Source organism: Chelonoidis abingdonii, chromosome 21 (assembly GCF_003597395.2).
Source record: "Chelonoidis abingdonii isolate Lonesome George chromosome 21, CheloAbing_2.0, whole genome shotgun sequence".
In the NCBI taxonomy this organism is placed as follows: domain Eukaryota; kingdom Metazoa; phylum Chordata; order Testudines; family Testudinidae; genus Chelonoidis; species Chelonoidis abingdonii.
This window is the reverse complement of record NC_133789.1, coordinates 4202828-4221669: the sequence shown is the minus strand read 5'-3', so window position 1 is coordinate 4221669 and position 18842 is coordinate 4202828. Positions and strand designations below refer to the sequence as shown.

The following is an 18842-nucleotide window of genomic DNA, read 5'->3' as shown; positions in this document are numbered from 1 at the left end:
TTCTCACTGGTAATAACAGAAGATTTTCTCCTCTGAAGCCACTGACTGGGTGATGGTCATTTCAGAAGGAAATCCCATGGCTACGGGTTATGCTTTGGCCTGAGCCCAGCGGGAGGCAATGAATTGAGGATTGATGTCTGTCTAGTATGTTAGCTTGAGGAAGGGGCTCAAGGTCATTCACTGCCTCAGCTGTGTCGCACAGGTTTGCTTGTACCTGGCGATAGAGGTGTTGCACAAAGAGGAGAAAAGACAGGAACTTGAGCCCTGGAGGACTTTGATATAAAGCAGAGGCAGAAAGGAGGAACACAGCTTCCTGCAGAGCCCTATCTCAGTCAGCCCCTCTCCACCAGGGAGGCAGGACAGAGCCACCTCCTATCTAGGGTGCTATTGGGAGTGGAGAAGAAGAGGGTGCCAGAGGGAATGGTGTCCCTGAGCAGATGGGCATCTCCTTGAACATCACTACATGGAAGCAGCGGATCTGTGTTACTAGGTCCCCTCCCCTGCCACTAGCTCAGAATACATCCTATTTCACTGAAACCTCATTAAACTGCTGCATGCTCCTTATCACCATACTGGTGAAAGAAGACACCCTATTTAAATCCTGGGATGGCAGGCAGAGCCCAAAGTCACACCTCCTCCCCACCCCAGATGCTGGAGGATCCACGCTGACCACTCTGGAGACTGGAGTCTGCTATTTACCCTCAGGATGGGCACAGCAGTGACAGGCAGGTTTCCCCATCAACATGCCTCACTCTTGACCCAAGGGGACCCTTAGCCCACAACTGTAAGGACCAGAGGAGAGTTCAGCCTCCGTGACCCATTCACCCTCCACATGTCCCTCCATCTGAAACCTAAAGTTAGCCCTGGGACGCTCCCCTCCTTCCCTCACGGGCCTCTCTCTGCTGCTTGGAATCAGAGAAATATAAGTCTGGAAGGGAATCTGAGAGGTCATCTAGTCCCACCCACTCCCCGCACTGAGGCAGGATCAAGTATAGACCATCCCTGGCAGGAGTTTGGCCTGTTCTTAAAAACAGGAGAGGACCAGGAAGACAGCAGCCCCTGTCCACAGAAGGCTGCCTGGGTTGCAGAACAGCAGGACCGGCAGGCAGAATTGCCTCATGCAGTAGAGCTGGGAGCTCTGCATTCATCCCTGGTCATGCCTGCTGAAGCTGCCAGCAAGGGGCCCTGTTGGAGTCAGTTACAATGGTGGGGCGTTTTTTGTAATGGGCAGCACCCACCCCTTCCTCCCCCAGGCTGAATTCCTTTCTCACATGTTGCTCTCAGCTAATCTGTACTGGAGATGGGCCGGAGCCACAAAGTCCAGACGGAGAGCTGGGTGGGGTTGGATCCAGGGGCCCAGTTTGGCTCTGGATCCAGGTTAGGATTCCAAGCCCATCCCAGTTGCTTCGGGGTGTAAGATCCATGGGGTTGCTTAGGCCCATGGCAAAGTTAGAGGCCAACAGTCCAGCACAGTGGAAGCCACTCTGGATTGGGACGCCACTGAAAGGAGAAGGCGAACAGAAGAAAGAGACAATATTTGACTCCAGGCTGGTATCCTGCTAATGAAGAGCAGACAGGAAAAAAGCAGGGACTGGCCTTTCAGTCAGCCCTCTCAGATGCCTCCACTGACCTCTTCCCCAGCTGGTTAATGGCACGTATTTTTCTCCCAACTGAGCACTACTAAGACCAGATGTCCAGAAGTACCTAGCACCCATAAATCCAACTGAAACCAATGAGAGTTGCAGGCTCTTGGGACCTCTGTACTTTGTGCTAGATTCAGTTGCTCCCATCCACACTAGCAGGACAACTGTTTGCAATACTAGCTCATGGAAGCGGACTGCCTTAATGGACATCTCACATCAAATGGGGTAGTGTTTCCAGCATAGACATAGCCCAAGATTAATAGATATTCTGATCCGCTAGTCTGCCCTCCTGTATAAAACAGGCCAGAGAACCTCACCCAGTGATTTCTGCATCCAGCTCATAAATTCTGGTTGAGCAAGAGCAGACCTTTCAGAAAGACATCCAGTCTTGATTTAAAGACTTCAAGTGATGGGGAATCAACCAAGGTTCTAGGTAAGTCGTCCCAATGGTTAATTACACTCACTGTCAAAAATATGCATCTTATTTCTAGTTTAAACTTGTCTAGCTTCAGCTTCTGGCCATTGGATCTCTTTCTGCCTTTGTTTGCCAGATTAAAGAGCTCTCTTCTATCAGAAATGTCAAGTATTTGTAGACTGTGATCAAGTCATCTCTTACCCTTAAGATTTGAATCACACTAGCACCTTCCTAACAAGAGCCACGTATAAACTCTAAAAAGATGCTGACACTGTTACAGATCTCAGTTTAGATTAGGCCCAAGGTTGCAACTTTCTCTTCCAGCTGCAGAAGCACAAGCACAACTAGGACCCACAGAGGAAACCCATCTGAGCTACCTCTGCAGGACATGACACCAGCTGCAGTTGAAAGTCAGCTTCGAGGTCACGCACACGTCACAACTCTGATGCTGGAGACAGGCTGCAAGAAAAAGGAGAAATGTGCCAGCAAGACACTATCATCAGGAGGATTGGTTACAAGGGAGCATATACTCAAAGCTGGGAGGGGGTGTGGCCAAAAGAGACCATTGACAGATGAGCCTTTGTTCTGACTTCAGGCTGCCATGAGCTTGGAAGTCAAGTCAGCATCTTCCTAGCAGGAATGGGATGATAATATTTCAGCAAGGAACTCCCATCCAACTTAGCCTGAGATAAAACTGATCCCAGGCCTATGCTGTTTCCTATTTAGACACAGAGCCAAGGAGGGAGGGAACACAAACCAATTAAACTTCAGTTGTTGAGAGAGTCATTCACTTGTCATCGTCTCTGGGAAGGACGGTTTAACAGCATCCGTCTTCTACCAGAAGCTGGCAAAGCATCCCAGCCTTCCCTTTGGCTGCAGAGTTTTAACAAGGCCACCCCTGGGAGGCCCATCCATCCAGTGCATCATGGCACACTGCAGAATTTAACCTTGGTTTAACACTTTACAGCACCAAGCACACATTTGGCTCTGCATTCATCCTCTTCTGAGCCTCACATACCTCTCCCAGTGCATCTCCATCCTAACTGCCAGCCCCAATGCAACTCCAGCCCTGGGCTCCCCACACTCACAGCTCTGCCAAAGCCCCTCAGTTCTGATCCACAGCTCCCCTGCTATCCCAGTCCTAGGCTCCCTGCCCTACACTCCTCTGACACTCCTCTATTTTGACCTCCAACCCCACCCCCGCACTCAGCTATTCCAGTCCTGGTCTTCTTCTTAACAGAGAACATGAACTTACACTGCAGTGGGGACAAGTGTCACAGCCCTGCCATGCTCATTCCACTTGTGGCCTTAATAGGACTGAAACTAACATCTCCAGGAGGGAATCTAGTACTTTCCCATCAGCTCTCAACTCCCCCAGCTGCCAGGGGAAAACAAAGCAGCTAGTCTTCGGATTTTTTTTTAAATCACAGAATCCTTATTTATGATCTGCTTTGCAGTAGCTCTGCCTGCTGTTAAGATGGTTATAAAATACCCAGGGGATGCTGTTTAAATGCATAACCTTGGCATACTCAGGACACCTTTATTCTCTGCCTGGTATTTATGTACTGCATGACTACTCTTCCTGTGCGTGAGTGTCCTTCATCCTTGCCTGCCAAATGAATCTATTTAACAGGATCATTCATGAATATCACTGAGGGGAGGGCGTGCTCCACTTTGCTTTGAAAGGGTCTCAGGAACTAGGCTGCAATGTTTAGAATCATTATCTGCAAGGGCGGGGGAGCCATATGGCATGGAAGAGGAGTTGCTTCATAAACTAACCTTTCTTTCCCTTCTCTCCAGAGTTGGCATTCAAATACAGATTTGCATCACAGGCACACTGAATCCATGTCTACACTACAGCATAGTTGTGTCGGTCAAGGGTGTGAAGAGGAGGGATCCCTGACCAACGCAGCCTTGCTTGCAAAGGTCCCTGATGTAGATGTAGTTATACTGGCAAAACTGAGCTTGTACCAGTTTAGCTTGCTAAGGAGGGAGCTGGAATAAGCTATACCAGCAAAAGCTGCATCCACACCAGGAGAGCAATGAGGTGGTATCGGCAAAACATTCCTACTGTACACATGGCCCTAGGCTGCTGGGTCTTAGCTCTTGTGAATGTCTGTCAGGGTATGGCTACATTAGACATTTCAAAGCGCTGCCCTGGCAGTGCTGCGGGAGTGCTGCCGCGGCAGCGCTTTGAAGTGTGAGTGTAGTCAGAGCCGCAGCGCTGGGAGAGAGCTCTCCCAGCGCTGCTTGTAAACCACATCCCTTATGGGTGTAGTGTGCAGCGCTGGGAGCCGCGTTCTCAGCGCTGCCGCCCTGATTACACTGACACTTTACAGCGCTGCATCTTGCAGCGCTCAGGGGGGTGTTTTTTCACACCTCTGAGCGCGAAAGTTGCAGCGCTGTAAAGTGCCAGTGTAGCCAAGCCCTGAGTCATGCTGCCAACACAAAGTGGTGTGATTGGCCCAGCTGGAATGAGAATAGCAGGGGTGCTGCAAACTGAGATGGACAGGCATCAACAGTGCTCATGGGCTGGGGTCCCTAGCAATTGGAGTAGCAGGGGGTGGGGGTGCTGCAGCTCAGGGTAAGATGTGAAGGTTAGGAAAGAGGAGCACTGGCAGAGCTAGGTGGGAGGGATGGGACTGCATGACAAGGGGGAGAGGAGAGGATGATTGCAGCTTGGGATCATGGTACATAAGAATGGGGGAAGCCGGCATTGTGTTGTTGTTCTTACTCACTTCAGGACTGCAGAACTAGTCAGACGGTGTGTTATTGGTGCCCCCAAATTTATCCCTTCACCCATTCCCACGCCACGGCAGTCTTGCTGCCATCCGCTCCCCATCTCTGCTACAAAGCAGCTCCAATGGTGCTAGGCATTTGGGAACTGCTATGGGGTGGGACCGAATCCAGGCAGCAACTGCAGCTCCATAAACACAGAGGTCATCAGGCATCAAATCCGGGATCTTCAACCCCAAAATATAGGCCTGTGGCTGTAACCAAAAGAGTTGGCTAGCAGACATGCAGTAGGTAGCGTATGACTCACTGGGCAGTGGGGTGAACTCCACAGCCGATACGCTAGTGACCTTGCTGGTGTCCAGCTCCACGCGGTGGTACTCATAGATCGTCCTGCGGCGAGACTCTGCAACAGCAAGGGGCTTCATCAGACAGAGGCACAAGCCCATTGTACCCCACCTACTCCCCGTTCCCCAACCCACATGGGCTTGGGTGCTGACCTGTGGGGTGGTGAAGGGACTCAAAAAACCTGGGCTCATCCTGGGAATCACGTCAGGGATGGGGAAAGGTCCCCGAATTCCTGGGGTAGGGAGGGCAAATTCCTAGCTGAAAAGCTAAGGTTGGCAGCTGAGCCCCAGGGCCATTACTGCAGGAGATAACAGTGAGCAGATGCTGGGAGCGGAGTGGGAAAGAGAGAGATGCTGGGAGGGAGGCAAAAGGAGTGCTGGTGGAGGGGGAAGGGGTATCCTCCTTCTCCATGTTCTCCCTGTTTCACACTGGGAGGAGTTTGGAGCTGTCTGTCCTGTCTCCATCCTCCCTGACACCTACAAACTCCTGAAACCAACATGATCTGGTTCTGCATCATTCTCAGGAAACCTGGGGTGCAACGACTCATGACTCCAAGCCTTCCCCACACTCATATCTCCCCTTTGCAGGAGACACCTGTTCTGGGCTCTCCAGCCTCCTGTTTCCTATCCCAACACGCTTCCAATGCTGCTTGTCCCCTGCTCCCTTCACTCTGCCTTTTCGCCTCCCCTTGCCTCAGTCTAGCAGCCAGAGCAGGGGAGTTCAGAACCCAGGACTCTTGGGCTCTCTCCCTGGCTCTGCCACTGACTGGCTGTGTGACCTCGGCCAAGTCACTTTACCTCTCTGGGCTTGTGGCTGACCCTCCGTCCAACTGTGTGCCTGGCTCATATTCACTGTATGTACAGAGCTTGGAGACTCTTGGATGAGCAGGGCACAATGCTTCTCTTCCACCTCCTTTTTCCAGCTCCACACTGCCCCTCCCATCCCTGCTAGGTCCACACCAGCCTGGGGGCCTTGCAGGCAGGTGGGAGGCAGGGGCATGGTCCCAGTGTGCAGTGTCAACCCAGCTGGGGTCAGGCAGGAAGCAAGAGAGGCATGATGCAGGCCTGTTGAGGTTTTAAACGGGTAATAAATGAGGACCATATGGCCAGTTCCATAAATAAGCAACAGCAACCACAGCGGGTGCAGCACAACCTTCCCAGGGAGAGCATGGTCAAGTTTCTGACTACAAGAGAGAAAGATAAGAGAGAGGCTGAAATAGCCCTTTCTACACACACACACACACACACAATGCATTGACAGGTTCATACAACACATGACAACATGCATGCAACATGCATACTGCAACCACATGCAGCTAGCACAATAGGTACAGGCAACACATAGCACATGTGAAAACATGCATGCAACACAGACTGTGCAGTCAGCTCACATGCAATATGGCACACATAGCAGTGCAAAGCCAGTCGATTCATTTTCTTGATCATATGAAGGAGGAAAGTTCTCCTCTTCCAGCAGCGAGGCCCTTGGGGTACTAGCATTTGAGAGTCATGTACTGTGGGCACAGGGCCAATGGGACTCCAATAGGTGAGTGATCAGCCCCACGCCACATTTTCCATCCTCCCCCATTTCTTGCCATCAAGTCAGCAAATGCAGCCTCACCAGGAGAGACTCACCAGGAACGTCAGGGGAAGAGTTGAGGAGCATGAAGGCATCGGACAGGCCAGCTTTGACGGGGTGCTGCGTGGCGCTGATCTCCAGGACCGACATGGGGATCTGCAACGGGGAGAGAGAAGGGGCCATGAAACCTTGGGGTTCCCCCCAAGGCTGTGTGCTCAGGACGCGTGTCTCAATGGGAAGCAGCAGAGTGAAGGGTGATGAAATGGCTTAGCTGATGCTCCACTGAGTATTCTCCCCTCCTATTTCCCTTACACCCCAGAAGCAATTTTGAGGCTGCTGTTTTAGACCAGCCTGGGCCATGCCTAGCCTGGGTTTGCCCGTGTGTGTTTGGAGGTGCCCTAGGCCCATCGGCCAGGCCTTCCAAGGCTCAGTCAACCCCCTTGGGAATAACAAGCCTAGTCGGCCCAGGCACTGCATACAGGACGTTAGGAGCATCTGTGTTGGGCTGTCCTCTGGGTTAACAACAGCAGAGACTGAACTGGCAAACTCCTGAGCTAGGTGCATGAGTCTCTAGCATCAGTGAAAGCGCTAGGCTCTGTGGGTGGAGATGTTCCAGACTCATACCCTCTGTGGGTCAAGCCTGGGGTGGGGAGTCACATAACACACACTGACCAGCGGGTTATACGTACAGACCCCCTTTCTCACAGAGGTTTGCCCTAAGATGGCCTTGCTGTGGAGAAGGAAGACAGCAATTCTCCCTGCTTTGCTTTCCCCCTCCCAGCATGTTCTTTGCTCCCTCCTGTGCCTCCCACTCCAAATCCAGCCCTCCCTCATACCTCCCACTCTATTCCCAGCCCCTCACCCCCTTAATCCTGCCCCATTCACTTCCCCACCAGACCCCCTCACCCTATCCCACGTACACCATCTTGCCTGTGCTTGGAGATGTGCCTGGGTTGGAGAGACCTTCCCTGTGCTCACCGAGCCCAGCATGACCTGAGGATGCAGTGAGTGTTCTCAGTATGGGGGCAGCTAAGCCATTGGAATGAGAAGGCCAGGGACTCCACAGTCACTAGCCCAGCCTCCTTTGTCTTTCCTTGGTGGGGTTTAGGTTCTGTATCCCACTCTCCCCATCTGCCCATGGGTGTTACAGAACCTGCAGTAACCACGCCCCAAGCAGCTGGTCCAGCTCACCTCCTTGTACCCAAAGACGATTCTCCCTTCGCTGTGCAGAGCAGCCTGGAATGTGAAGCTGCCAATGTCCTCCTTCCCATGAAGATAAACCTTGTCCCACTGCACCACAAACACCGTCCCTGGAGGAGAGAGGCGATGACACAGTGGAGCAGAGAGCAGCAGGGGTGATTGCAGGGCTCAATTTCATTCCCTGTGCACTTCTGCAACGATCATCCCGTAGGCACTTGCAGAGCCGGTGTACTTGCTGTGACAACCTGGCTGCAGTCACATACATCACATCCCACACAGCACAGCCGCTGCAACAATCACATACACTCCCCATTTCCACACAAACAACCCCAGCCCACAGCCACAACCAAACCTCACACAGCCTGAATCTGTTAACTGGCCACTTCACCTTGAATTGTCCCTTGAAATGCATGTTAACTATTTATGCTAAACAATCCGTTCCACTTTGTATTTAGCAGTGACTGAGTATATTTCCCAGAGGGAAGAAGAGCTCTGCTTGGCTCTGAAGCTCTGCTCTCTCACTAACAGAAGTTGGTCCAATAAAAGTTAATATCTTGTCCCATAACCACACCCACCAGCTCCAGCTACAGACCCTCACCTCTCCCCATGCCGGCAGTGCACCATGCACGTGCAAGCTCACTGTTGCACAACTGATTTGGCCACAGACAAAAGTTCCTGGAACTCGTTGGAGTCATTTGGGATGGGATGATCCAGTTTTTACTCCCTCTCTTATCTCAATGGTATGGAGGAGATGGCCCTTTCTTTTGCCACATGAGACACTCCAGATCCTTCTCTCTTGAAGTCTGCAGCTCATGTTTTTCAGCAGACCCAGGACTGAGCTCCAAATAAACATCCTGATTTTTGGTGCTCGCCAGAGTGTCTTAAGGTGCACCCAGCACTATCAGATATACCAGCTCTGTTGCTAATCCTCTAAGCCTGCACACAGGAAGAGACACACTCCCCCCAGGCCACATGTGATACATCACACACACAAGGATATGCGTCACACACATCACACATAGAGGGACACAGACAGATACATCCCATGGACTGACATGTCACTCAGGGGCATACACATGACACACAAGAGACAGATATGTCAAACAGATGGACACATGTCAGAAACAGAGATGCCCATTGACACAAAACATGGATGCACGGACACACATCACACACAGAAGGACATATGTTTCTCTCTCTTTCACTCTCACACACACACACTCTCTCTCCCTTTCTCCACAGCCTCAAAGCAGGCGCATAAATTCAGCACTTATGTGAATTCCCAAGTCAGGCCTGTTTCTGAGGTCCTCCATGCAGCTCTGTTTGTGTACCCAGTTGAGATGCCAGAGGCCAAAGGAGTACCAGGCCTTGTATGTTAAGTTCTCAGCACCTCGCCCCCTGAACACTCCTGGCTACTGATTCAGCTGGTTCCTCTCCCTTGCCTTGCAAGGATGAGCGCTGCCCAATTCCTGGTGCGCGTGCGGAGAAGCAGCCAAGGTCCCCAGGGGGCTCTGTGCATTGTGTGTGGCAGTGGGGCTGTGCAAAATGCCTAGCGGGCCAGGGGAAGTGGCTCACCATTGTCGAAGTACTTGATGGTGGAGTTGCGGGAGTAGCTGGGGTTGAAGTTGGCCATCAGGGGCGCAATGTATTGGGTGGCCGTGAGCATGCGGTGAATGACATCCCCCATGAAGATGAAACCTGGAGTGACAGCAAGGGAAGGCAATTTATGTGCCCATCCCCTCACCCCCACCCCACTGCCCTAGGACACCTTCTACCAGCTTCTACCCCCATCCCCACTCTACTGTCCCAGGACACCCGCTACCAGCTTCTCCCCCACCCTCATACCCCAGATGTCCCCCCACCACTGCCCTTGACTAGAGCAGGGCATGAACTGAAGTACCCTGGACCTGGGCAGTTTGGATCCCAGGTTCTGGGTCATGTGTCATGATACCATTCAGCACTAATTAGAGAAGATGGACTTGACCTCATAAACCCCTGTGATGTGGGAGTGAGCTCCATTTTACAGTGGGGTAAATTGAGGCACAGAGCGCAGAAGAGACTTGCCCAAGGTCATCTCATGCATCAGTGGCAAAGCTGGGATTAGGATGTGGGAGGCGAGGCTGGTTAGAGACACCCATGTCACCCCACTAGGCAACACTGCCTCTCCAGCTGATGCTGCCTGTCAGCACACCCAGGCAAGCCAAGTAAATGTGGCCTCAAGAGGCCTCACTCACCTCCTGTTGCTATGGTGATCTGCCGCAGGTGATGGCCATAGAAGGGGAAGTCGAAGGACAGGATGACTCTCTGTGGAAAACAGACAGGGATGACAGCATCAGTGCGGGAGCTACACTGGGAAGTGCCAAGTCTGACCATGGGCGTCTGGGAGGGGCAGGTGATGCTGCTCCCAGGGAGATGGGTTAAAGCAGAGGTGGATGCAGGGGCAGACAGCACTAGAGGGCAGTGTACTTTCCTTCCAAGACATGCTGTGCCCTGCCTGGGGTATCCATGCCCATCTGGCATAGACTCTGGGCACAGTCCTGGCTAGGAGGAGAAATGCCAGAAATGGATTCATCTGCCCATTTGCAATGGGCTCCAGGGGCAGCCCCTGGGAGGTGGAGAAACACCTGAACTGCAGTCCAGTTGTAGCACAGGCTGCGCCCACCCACATCTCCCCAATACCCCGACAGGCAAAGCTTGTCTCTAGCCTGTCTCTCCTATGCAGGCACAGGGAGCTGTGGGGAGATCACCACAGCTCCGGCCAAGGTGCTAGTGCCCCAGGTCAGGAAATCCCTGAAAAGAGAGAAGCTGCTGGGGAAACATTCCTGGGTCACTGGCATGGCACTGTGGCAGATGCCTGATGCAGGGATGGCAGCAGCTAAGCAGAGGGAGGGGGCTCACCGAGGCCTGCCTGTGCATGTTGGACAGGATCCCATGGACTTTCACTTGGCTCCTGTTGGCTTCTGCCACGTCGACCCAGAGCTCTTTGGTGCACGCCTCCCCTGGCCCGTAGAACCGTGACATGTAGTAGCTATGGTTGTCTTCCTGCAGCCACAGAGCATGGAGAGATGGGGTTAGTGGGTGAGGATGACAAGAATTGTGGAGACAGGCCCCAAGGAACAAAATCTGCACCAGATCTCGAACCAACAGGAGCTCCCAGCTGGATGCTGGGGCAAACCAGGCTGAGGTGATCCTTGGGTGTATAACAGGGAAGTTCCCAGTAGTATCAAGGAAGGAATTTTACCTTTGAATACAGCACTGGTGAGACCGACACTGGAATCCTGCATCCAGTTTTGGTGTCCACATTTTACAAAGGATGTTACAAGACTGGAAGGGGTATGGAAAAGAGCCATGAAAATGAATTGAGAACCAGAGATGCCTCATGCTGAGACACGCGAAGAGTTCAATTGGTTTAATTTAGCAGAAGGCAGATTGGGAGGTGACCTGCTTACGGCATATATATACCTTCATGGGGAGAAACTACTGGCTATTAAAAGGCTCTTTGATCTAGTGGAGCAAGGCTGAACAAGAACCAATGGCTGGAAGCTAAAACCGGACAAATTCAAATTAGAAAAAAGGCACCCCTGAGGCTGATTGACCATCGGAACAAACTCCCAAAGGAAGCGGTAGATTCTCCATCTCTTGATGTCTTCAAATCAACATTGGATGCCTTTCTGGAAGATGCTTTAATCACACACAAGTTATTGGGTTCAATACAGGGGGAACTGGGTGAAATTCTTCTAAGTCTGACCTGTGTTACACAAGAGGTCAGATAAGATGATTTAATGGTTCCTTCTGACCTTAAAATCTATGAACCTCACTCTCCTCTCCCCAAAGCTCAGCTTCCCATATCTATTCCACATCATAGTCCTGAGGTGTAGGTATTAATATCCCCTTGGTGAAGACAAGGAAACTGAGGCACACAGAGGCTGCAAGGGGGGGAATTGATGTGGGAAGTGGTATTAGGCCTTGGGAGTTTCTGGCTCCCAGTTCCCTGCACAGTGCATTAGGCCACAGTGCAATCTTATTATTGATAATAGCATCAGGCAGGCAGCACTGAAGAGGATAACCAACCATTGTTATTAATCAGACTGTAATTAGAGAGGTCCTTTTATCCAAGGTTCTCAGATAACGAACTAAACTTCATAGCACTGTTGGGAAATAGATATTGATGTAATCATTTTACAAATGTGGAAACTGAGTCCCAACAGGTTCAGTGACATGCTCCAGGTCACACAGCATCTCAGTGGCAGAACCCAGAAGTGCTGGCACCCATTCCTTCTGCTCCACACTCCATCCAAGAGCTGGGAACAAAACTCCCTGCTCTAATCACTACTCCACACTTCCCCTCAATGGAATCTTTCTTCATCTCTAGACAGCTGATAAACCTGAGAGGCCTGGGGCATGCTGGAGCTCTGCCAAGAAACCTGATGTGCGAGTCTGACCCACCTAAAACTGCTGATCATGAATATATCAAACGAAGCACACCCCTGAAGCAACATCAGATACCCAGAGACCTGGCTATAGCAGGACAATTGCCCACCCATAACAATGATGGCACCAAAAGGCAGTGTTTTCTGGAGTGGAATGCTGCAATCATTTAGCAGCCCACAGCATGTACTGGGATTCTGGACTCCTGGCTTCTGTGGCCAGCTCGGCCATAGTAAAGCTATGCAACCCTTCAGGGGAGCCTTTGCTGCAGAACAGGTGGAATAATCCGCCCCCACAGGTGGTGTAATTAATCAGTTGCTCGGCACATGAACCTTGGTGACCCAAGGTCCAGCTGAAAGAAGCCTCTGGTCAGGGAGGCTGCTTCAGGTTCTGTGAAACCAGAGGTGTCTTAATTTCAACTGGGAAGATGCCACTCGCCCACTCTGAGGCTGATACCAGGGCATGATGGCTGGCAATGAACTAACAGTTCCCGTTTGCAGTCTCTCCTCCTCCCCTCCTAGATTCCTCTTTCCCCTGTCACTCCTCTCAGCTACTTCCCTTCCCTAACAGCTCAGATGTCAGCAGCCCTGTCTCTGCCACCAAGTCTGGTCTGATATTCCCCGACAGCGCTGATCATTGGGGACCCTATTACAGTCTTGCCCCAGCAGCTGCTGATTCCGGGGCCCATGCTTTTCTCCCCACTGTGCCTTCTTTTGTGCCTGGGACTAGCCGGGCTATTAGGACAGTCTCCTCTGGGGGCAATGTAGCATCCCCTAGTGGCTACTGGGACAGGAAAGAACATGCACAAAGGCCTGGGTATCTGAGTTTCCTCACATGACCTCTCTGGCCGGGGCCCAGTGCAGCCTGGAGTCTGGATCCCTTCATCTGGTCTGGGTTGAAGCTTAGGACAAGGCGAGCTGACTTAAGACTGCAGCACTCTGCTATTCCCCCCCGTACTGCTCTGCTATCGCACATCACTCCTGCTATCTTAGTGCTGGGCTCTCTACAGCCCTTGTGTACTGAGTCACTATGCTACGCTCACACCTGGGGTGCTGTACTGAACACTTCACTCCTGCAGTGCAGCCTCCCACTGCTATTCCAGTCTTGTCCCTGCCACAGCTGTGCCACTGCACTCTAGTTCTGGCCTCCTGTTCTCCCTGCCGTGGGATTCCCCCAGCACCTGTCTCATAGGCATTTCTACATGCTCAACACTAAACTGTGGCAGCCCCTGCTATTCTAGGCCAGTTCCCCATATAGATCTGCTGATGTCCCCTAACTCTGACCTGCAGCACCTCCAACTATCCATGCCTTGTCCCCCCATATGCCTGTCTTCCTGCTATTTCAGCTGTCTTCACCACCATCCCCTTTACCTTGTAACTGGCCACAAGGGAGGGCTGTAGAATTTGCAAGCAGCAGAAAAGCAAAGGAGATAAAATCTGTCACTCAAAACAATTAATAGTGACCCAGTAAATGGCAGGAGAAAACCACTCCTGACTTGAATGGTCTGATATATTTCCCAGAGAGCCTTCTCTAGCTCTGCAAGACGTGGAGAGGAACATGGCAGAAACTCGATTAAAATCAGCTAATGCAGTTTTTCATGCTTCAGCAAAACTCCAGCAAAATGGTCTCACTTCCTTTACAAAAAACCCCAAAACCGAACAAAACCACCCTCATCATTATATGAAACGCTCCCCTAGCCCTTTCCTTGTGAACTAGATTAGCCCTTCGTTCCTCTCCAGTGCCTGCCACCCAGCAGCTCAAAGTGATTTGTGAGCATGATCAAAACCTCGCAGCATCCCCATCTCCATCTCACAGGTGGGGAAACTGAGGAACAGAGCAGGGAAATGACTTGCCCACAGTAGGTCAGTGACACAGCCCAGATTTGAGTTCTAACCATCATAAAACATAATCTCTCTCTGTTCTGGCAACCTGCTCACCTCTAAAAACAGCAAAGAGTCCTGTGGCACCTTATAGACTAACAGACACTCACTAACCCACTCACCTCTGCTCTTGAGCCTGTTGAAGTCAATGGAAAGACAGGGGTTAGTTGGACACATGGTGATCTTACTGGTTTTATTACAGTAGCCCCTAGATGTTGCTACCAAGATCAGGGCTCTACGTACTGGAAGGCAGCCCCTGCCCTGAAGAGCTTACAAATAGACAACACAGACAAAGGGTGATAGGGGAAACTGAGGCATAGAGCAGTGGTGTGACCTGGAGAGATATTGGCAGAATTGGGAATAGAATCCAGGTGTCCTGCCTCCCAGCCACTGCACCACTGATCTTGCCCTGCTTTTGCTAGCAACCAGGTTGTCTCGCAGCCTAGCACAGAGCAAGAGAAATGTACAGTTGCTCCTATCTAATCCCAACACCATCACAGAATAGCAAATGAAAAGCAACGTAATTAAAATATCCTAATGCAACATGCAGGTAACTGTGGAACTCCCTGCTGCAGGATATCGGTGAGGTAAACAGTTGAGCAGGAGGAGTGGACATTAATGTGAATGAGAATTGCATTGGAGCAACACTAGCAAGGAGTACAGCAACCATGGATATAAGCTTTTGGTGGATGAGATGTTACCAGGTCGGGGAGGGAAGAATTTTCCCAGTGTGGGAGATGCTGAGGAGTTCTGAATATGACCATCACCACATTAATCTTAGCACAATGGGGAGCACTGTACAATTGTGGGACGAAAAATATGGCTTCCTTTGGAGCCTTTGTCAGAGACCAGACTAGATGGACTATTAGTCTGCCAGGTAATGCTTGGGATCCTAAACCTTAAAATAACCTCCACACACAGAGGCTGTTTTAGGGGCAGGCAAGCAGGATGATAAGCTTGGGTGCCAACTTCCTGGGAGGTGGCACACCGCTGTGCCTTTTGTAGGGGGGTGGTTTTTTGCTCTGCTGATTGGCTGCCCATTGTGTGTGGGGGGGTTGTTTTTGGCTCAACCACTCCAGGTGCAGGGGTATGCACCAAAAACATTTTCCACCTTGGCAGGCAAAACACCTAGAGCAGGCCCTCCTGCATATGCGCACGGACACACACACGGCTAGGTCATCAATGTCTATCCGCGTAGGCCACCCCCATTTGCTTTGAGGGCCAGATCCCCAGCCGGCATGAATCAAGGTAGCTCCAGTGCGCTCATCACCAACTTACGTCAGCTCAGTATCTGGCCCTCAACATGCACCAGCAGATCACCCCAGCATTCTGCAGCAGAGAGAGGGGAAAGCCGCTGCCGCAAAGGCGCCAACATTTGCTCAGTGACTGCACAAAGAAGCTTGTCGGGTGGATTTACCCAGAGTAACTGGAAGCAGAATCCTCCTCTTGCTCACCCTCTCAGTTGGGAGACACCCTGGATTCCCCAGGCTGGATTCAGCCATTGATCCAGGACTCCGTGATCTGGTGGATGGTTTTCATCTTGACTGTGGGCCAGGAGCTAATCTGCTTGTACCAGCATAAATCCAGAGTAACCCCCACTAGCCTTAAATGCAGATTTATGCCAATGTAAATTGGGATCCCAGCCAACCTGACCATTCCTTTAAGAGGCAGCATTGTCAACAAGGTAGGGGGTAGAAATGGCTTTCCTCTCTCTTTGGGTAGGGGTGGGGCAAGCTTCATGCATCTCCATCGCCAAAATTGCTGGTCTTGAGTCTTTCACACACCACAGCACTCAGGGGACACTGTGTTCCGAGCAAGGCTGTGGAGGCGGGCGGAGGAATCCAGAGGTGACCCTGCTCCAAAGGGCTCATTTTACCCCCAGGGATGTTCGACTGCGTAAGCAGAAGGAGGGAGAAGGGGCCAAATGAGTCCTTATAGCCCCCGCTCTGCTGCCCTCATCCTTTCCAATGTGTTCCCAATAAAACTGGGAAAAAATATAAACAGCCAACATGAGATTGGGAGCTGGCAGCGGCTATGCTGAGTTCTCAGCCATCCTCATGACCTCATCTCTGAATCATTATTATGTCCCAATCCGTCACCTTGCTTTGGTTACAGCAGGAATTAAAGAGGGGAACTTTTGGATGCACAAATAAGCAGGGGGTGAAAAAAAGGATGCGGGGGGCAGGGATGTTAAATGAGTTCATAAAGCAAGGTCCTTTAAGGAGACGAGCCGCAGCTAGTAAATTTCTCCCTTATTTTGCACTGGGGTCATTGCTTTGGAAGGGGGATTATCAAGATCAGAGGCATTTTTCCCCTGCTGCTTCTCTCTGTCTGATCAAAGAGAAGAAAGGATTGTTCTTACGGTTAAAGCTCAGGATAGGGGAAGAAGGGTTTGGTCAGGACTTGTTCTATGTGGGTTCTATTTCCAGCTCTGCCACTGACTCACAGTGTGGCCTTGGGCAAGTCACTTCCCCTTCTTTGTGCCTCAGTTTTCCCTTGTTTACAACGGGAGATAACTCAGCCCCAGACTGTGCTGCAAAGCTAATTAACATTTGTAATTTAAGGGCCTTGGATGGAAGATGCTAATTTGAAAAGAAGGGAAAAACTGCAACTTTTCCATGGTTTCCCAAGAGTTTTTGTTGCCACTACATGGACCAGAGCTACCTGGAACTTTGTAGGGCTAGAACTCAGATCCTCCTGCACCAAAAGCCCAAGCCTGAGCTAAAGGAAAATCTCTGCTAGCAGTACCAGGCATATGACACACAGCTGGACAGTTTCTACTCTGTCCAACAGAGAGAAGCAGGGACACACACGGAGCTGGTACTGTGGGCAGAACTTCGTTTTGCGGGTAGAGTTTGAAAGAGTGCCTCTACATTTTCACTTCTAATTTGAACCTTTGGCACAGCTGTAGCCAAAACACCATGAGACTGCGCCTCCTCTCCCGAACTCCCTCTCTGGGGCAGCTTTCTGCAGGCCAACCAGGCCCTCTCTGCTGGGGACAATGCCAAGCCTAGCATGTTTGCCCCTCCTTCCAGCTCTGTCCGTGAGAAGGCAGCTTGCAGACCCCTCTCCCATGGACTCAGGGCCTTGTCACTTCAGTTGGTTGGCCAAGACTGAAGTGAAAAACAACCCTGCAGATGGGAGTTCTTAACTCCTAGGCTGCTGGCATTCTATCAGCTGCATAGTGAATGCTGGGCTGGAACAAGCTTTAGAAAGGAGGGTGGAAGGCGGGAGGGCCCGGCAGAGAGACAGAGATCATTCAGACACAGAGGCAGAATATTACAAACACACGAGATTTTCAGTGCAGTTCTGGGTGTAAAAAAAGCACATTATGGCAGCTGCATGTTCATATAATCAATTTGCATGCTCAATTGAGATTATTGCAGATGCATTTTGTATTATTATTATATATATTTTTGCATATGCAGTTCTGCACTTAACGCTTCAAAGAGCACACCTCTGGTGTGTGAGAGTAGGCAGGGAGAGTGTGTGCCCGTGATCTTTCCTCTCTCTCCTGCAAGTAGAAAGCCACCCCCCTGGCTGTTTAACTCTGAGCATTGCTGAAGTGTTCAGCAGACTGACAGATGCAAGCACAGGGCTGACTACAGGTCTGTCACATGTTATGCGCATTTAACATGTACGATTTCAGTTTTACGCGATTGGCAAAAACAAAAACAAAAAAGAGAAAAATAACAATTTTAATACTGTACTTGTAGTGCAAGTGATTCTGCCCGCCATTCAACTCAATGTAATTTTGACTATACACAGTTTTCGCTTTACATGCTAACCGCGGAACAGAACCCCTGCGTAAGATGAGATTCGCCTGTACTACCTGGAGCTCGTAACTGCAGTCAGCTGCAACCAGGAACCTTGGGTTCTTTCCAAAAAGACAGAGACAGGATGGAAGGGAGTGGGAAAGACACAGTACAGGCATGGGGGAAGACACACACACCAAAGCAATAGCCATACAGCAGGAGAGATGGAGAGAGGAAAAAAAACAAAAACAAAACCAGAAGGCGGGAGAGTTCAGAGGAGGAGGAGAAAAATACGTAGGAAGAGACACAGAATAAGGGCAGAAAAGGGGCCTCAGTTTCCCTTAAGGGAGCTGTGATTAGTGATCTGGGCCATGCCAATGAGACATCCACCGGCCTGCCTGCACCCCATCTTGCAGCTGGGCACTGCATGCAACCCCACACCCTGGCAAACACCAGGACTCCTTCAAGCCGAGCCACCACCGAGTTTGAAAGGCTGAGTATTCCAGTTGGCAGTGTCCACTGCGAGATGCTGCAAGGCTGCCAGACCCAGCTCACACTACTCTGCTCAGCTCCTGATCAGGGGCCGTGGGCAAGACTGCACGCCACAAAGAGACACTGATGAGCTCTCCAGCCCTTGCTAATCTGTCTATGCACTCCCCAGCCCTAATTGCCTATAGACACCATCCTGCAGCCCCAAACCACCCCACGCTGAAATTCTCACCTGGGCCTTTATCTCCTCTGTTATTATAGCATTATAGATGTGCCTATGGGCCCCAGCTGAAATTGGGTCCCTCTTGTACTGCACATACCCAATGAGAGACTGTCCTGGCTTCAAAGAGCTTATGGACTGAATAGACAAGAG

At 51.0% G+C, this 18842-nt stretch overlaps 1 protein-coding gene across 2 annotated transcripts in view; it reads right to left on the bottom strand.

Moving 5' to 3' along the window:
* The window catches only part of PLXDC1 (plexin domain containing 1), a 46891-nt gene that overhangs the window by 9736 nt on the left and 18313 nt on the right, over window positions 1-18842 (bottom strand). The window contains exons 3-9 of one of the 2 annotated variants that reach the window (XM_032791338.2): window positions 10816-10959; window positions 10152-10221; window positions 9493-9615; window positions 7909-8027; window positions 6774-6873; window positions 5102-5197; window positions 2436-2517 (exon numbers count right to left, since the gene is read on the bottom strand). In XM_032791338.2, coding sequence (XP_032647229.1) covers window positions 2436-2517; window positions 5102-5197; window positions 6774-6873; window positions 7909-8027; window positions 9493-9615; window positions 10152-10221; window positions 10816-10959 — 734 coding nt within the window. The remainder of the gene's footprint in view (window positions 1-2435; window positions 2518-5101; window positions 5198-6773; window positions 6874-7908; window positions 8028-9492; window positions 9616-10151; window positions 10222-10815; window positions 10960-18842) is intronic. The other variant, XM_032791339.2, reaches the window with a different exon arrangement.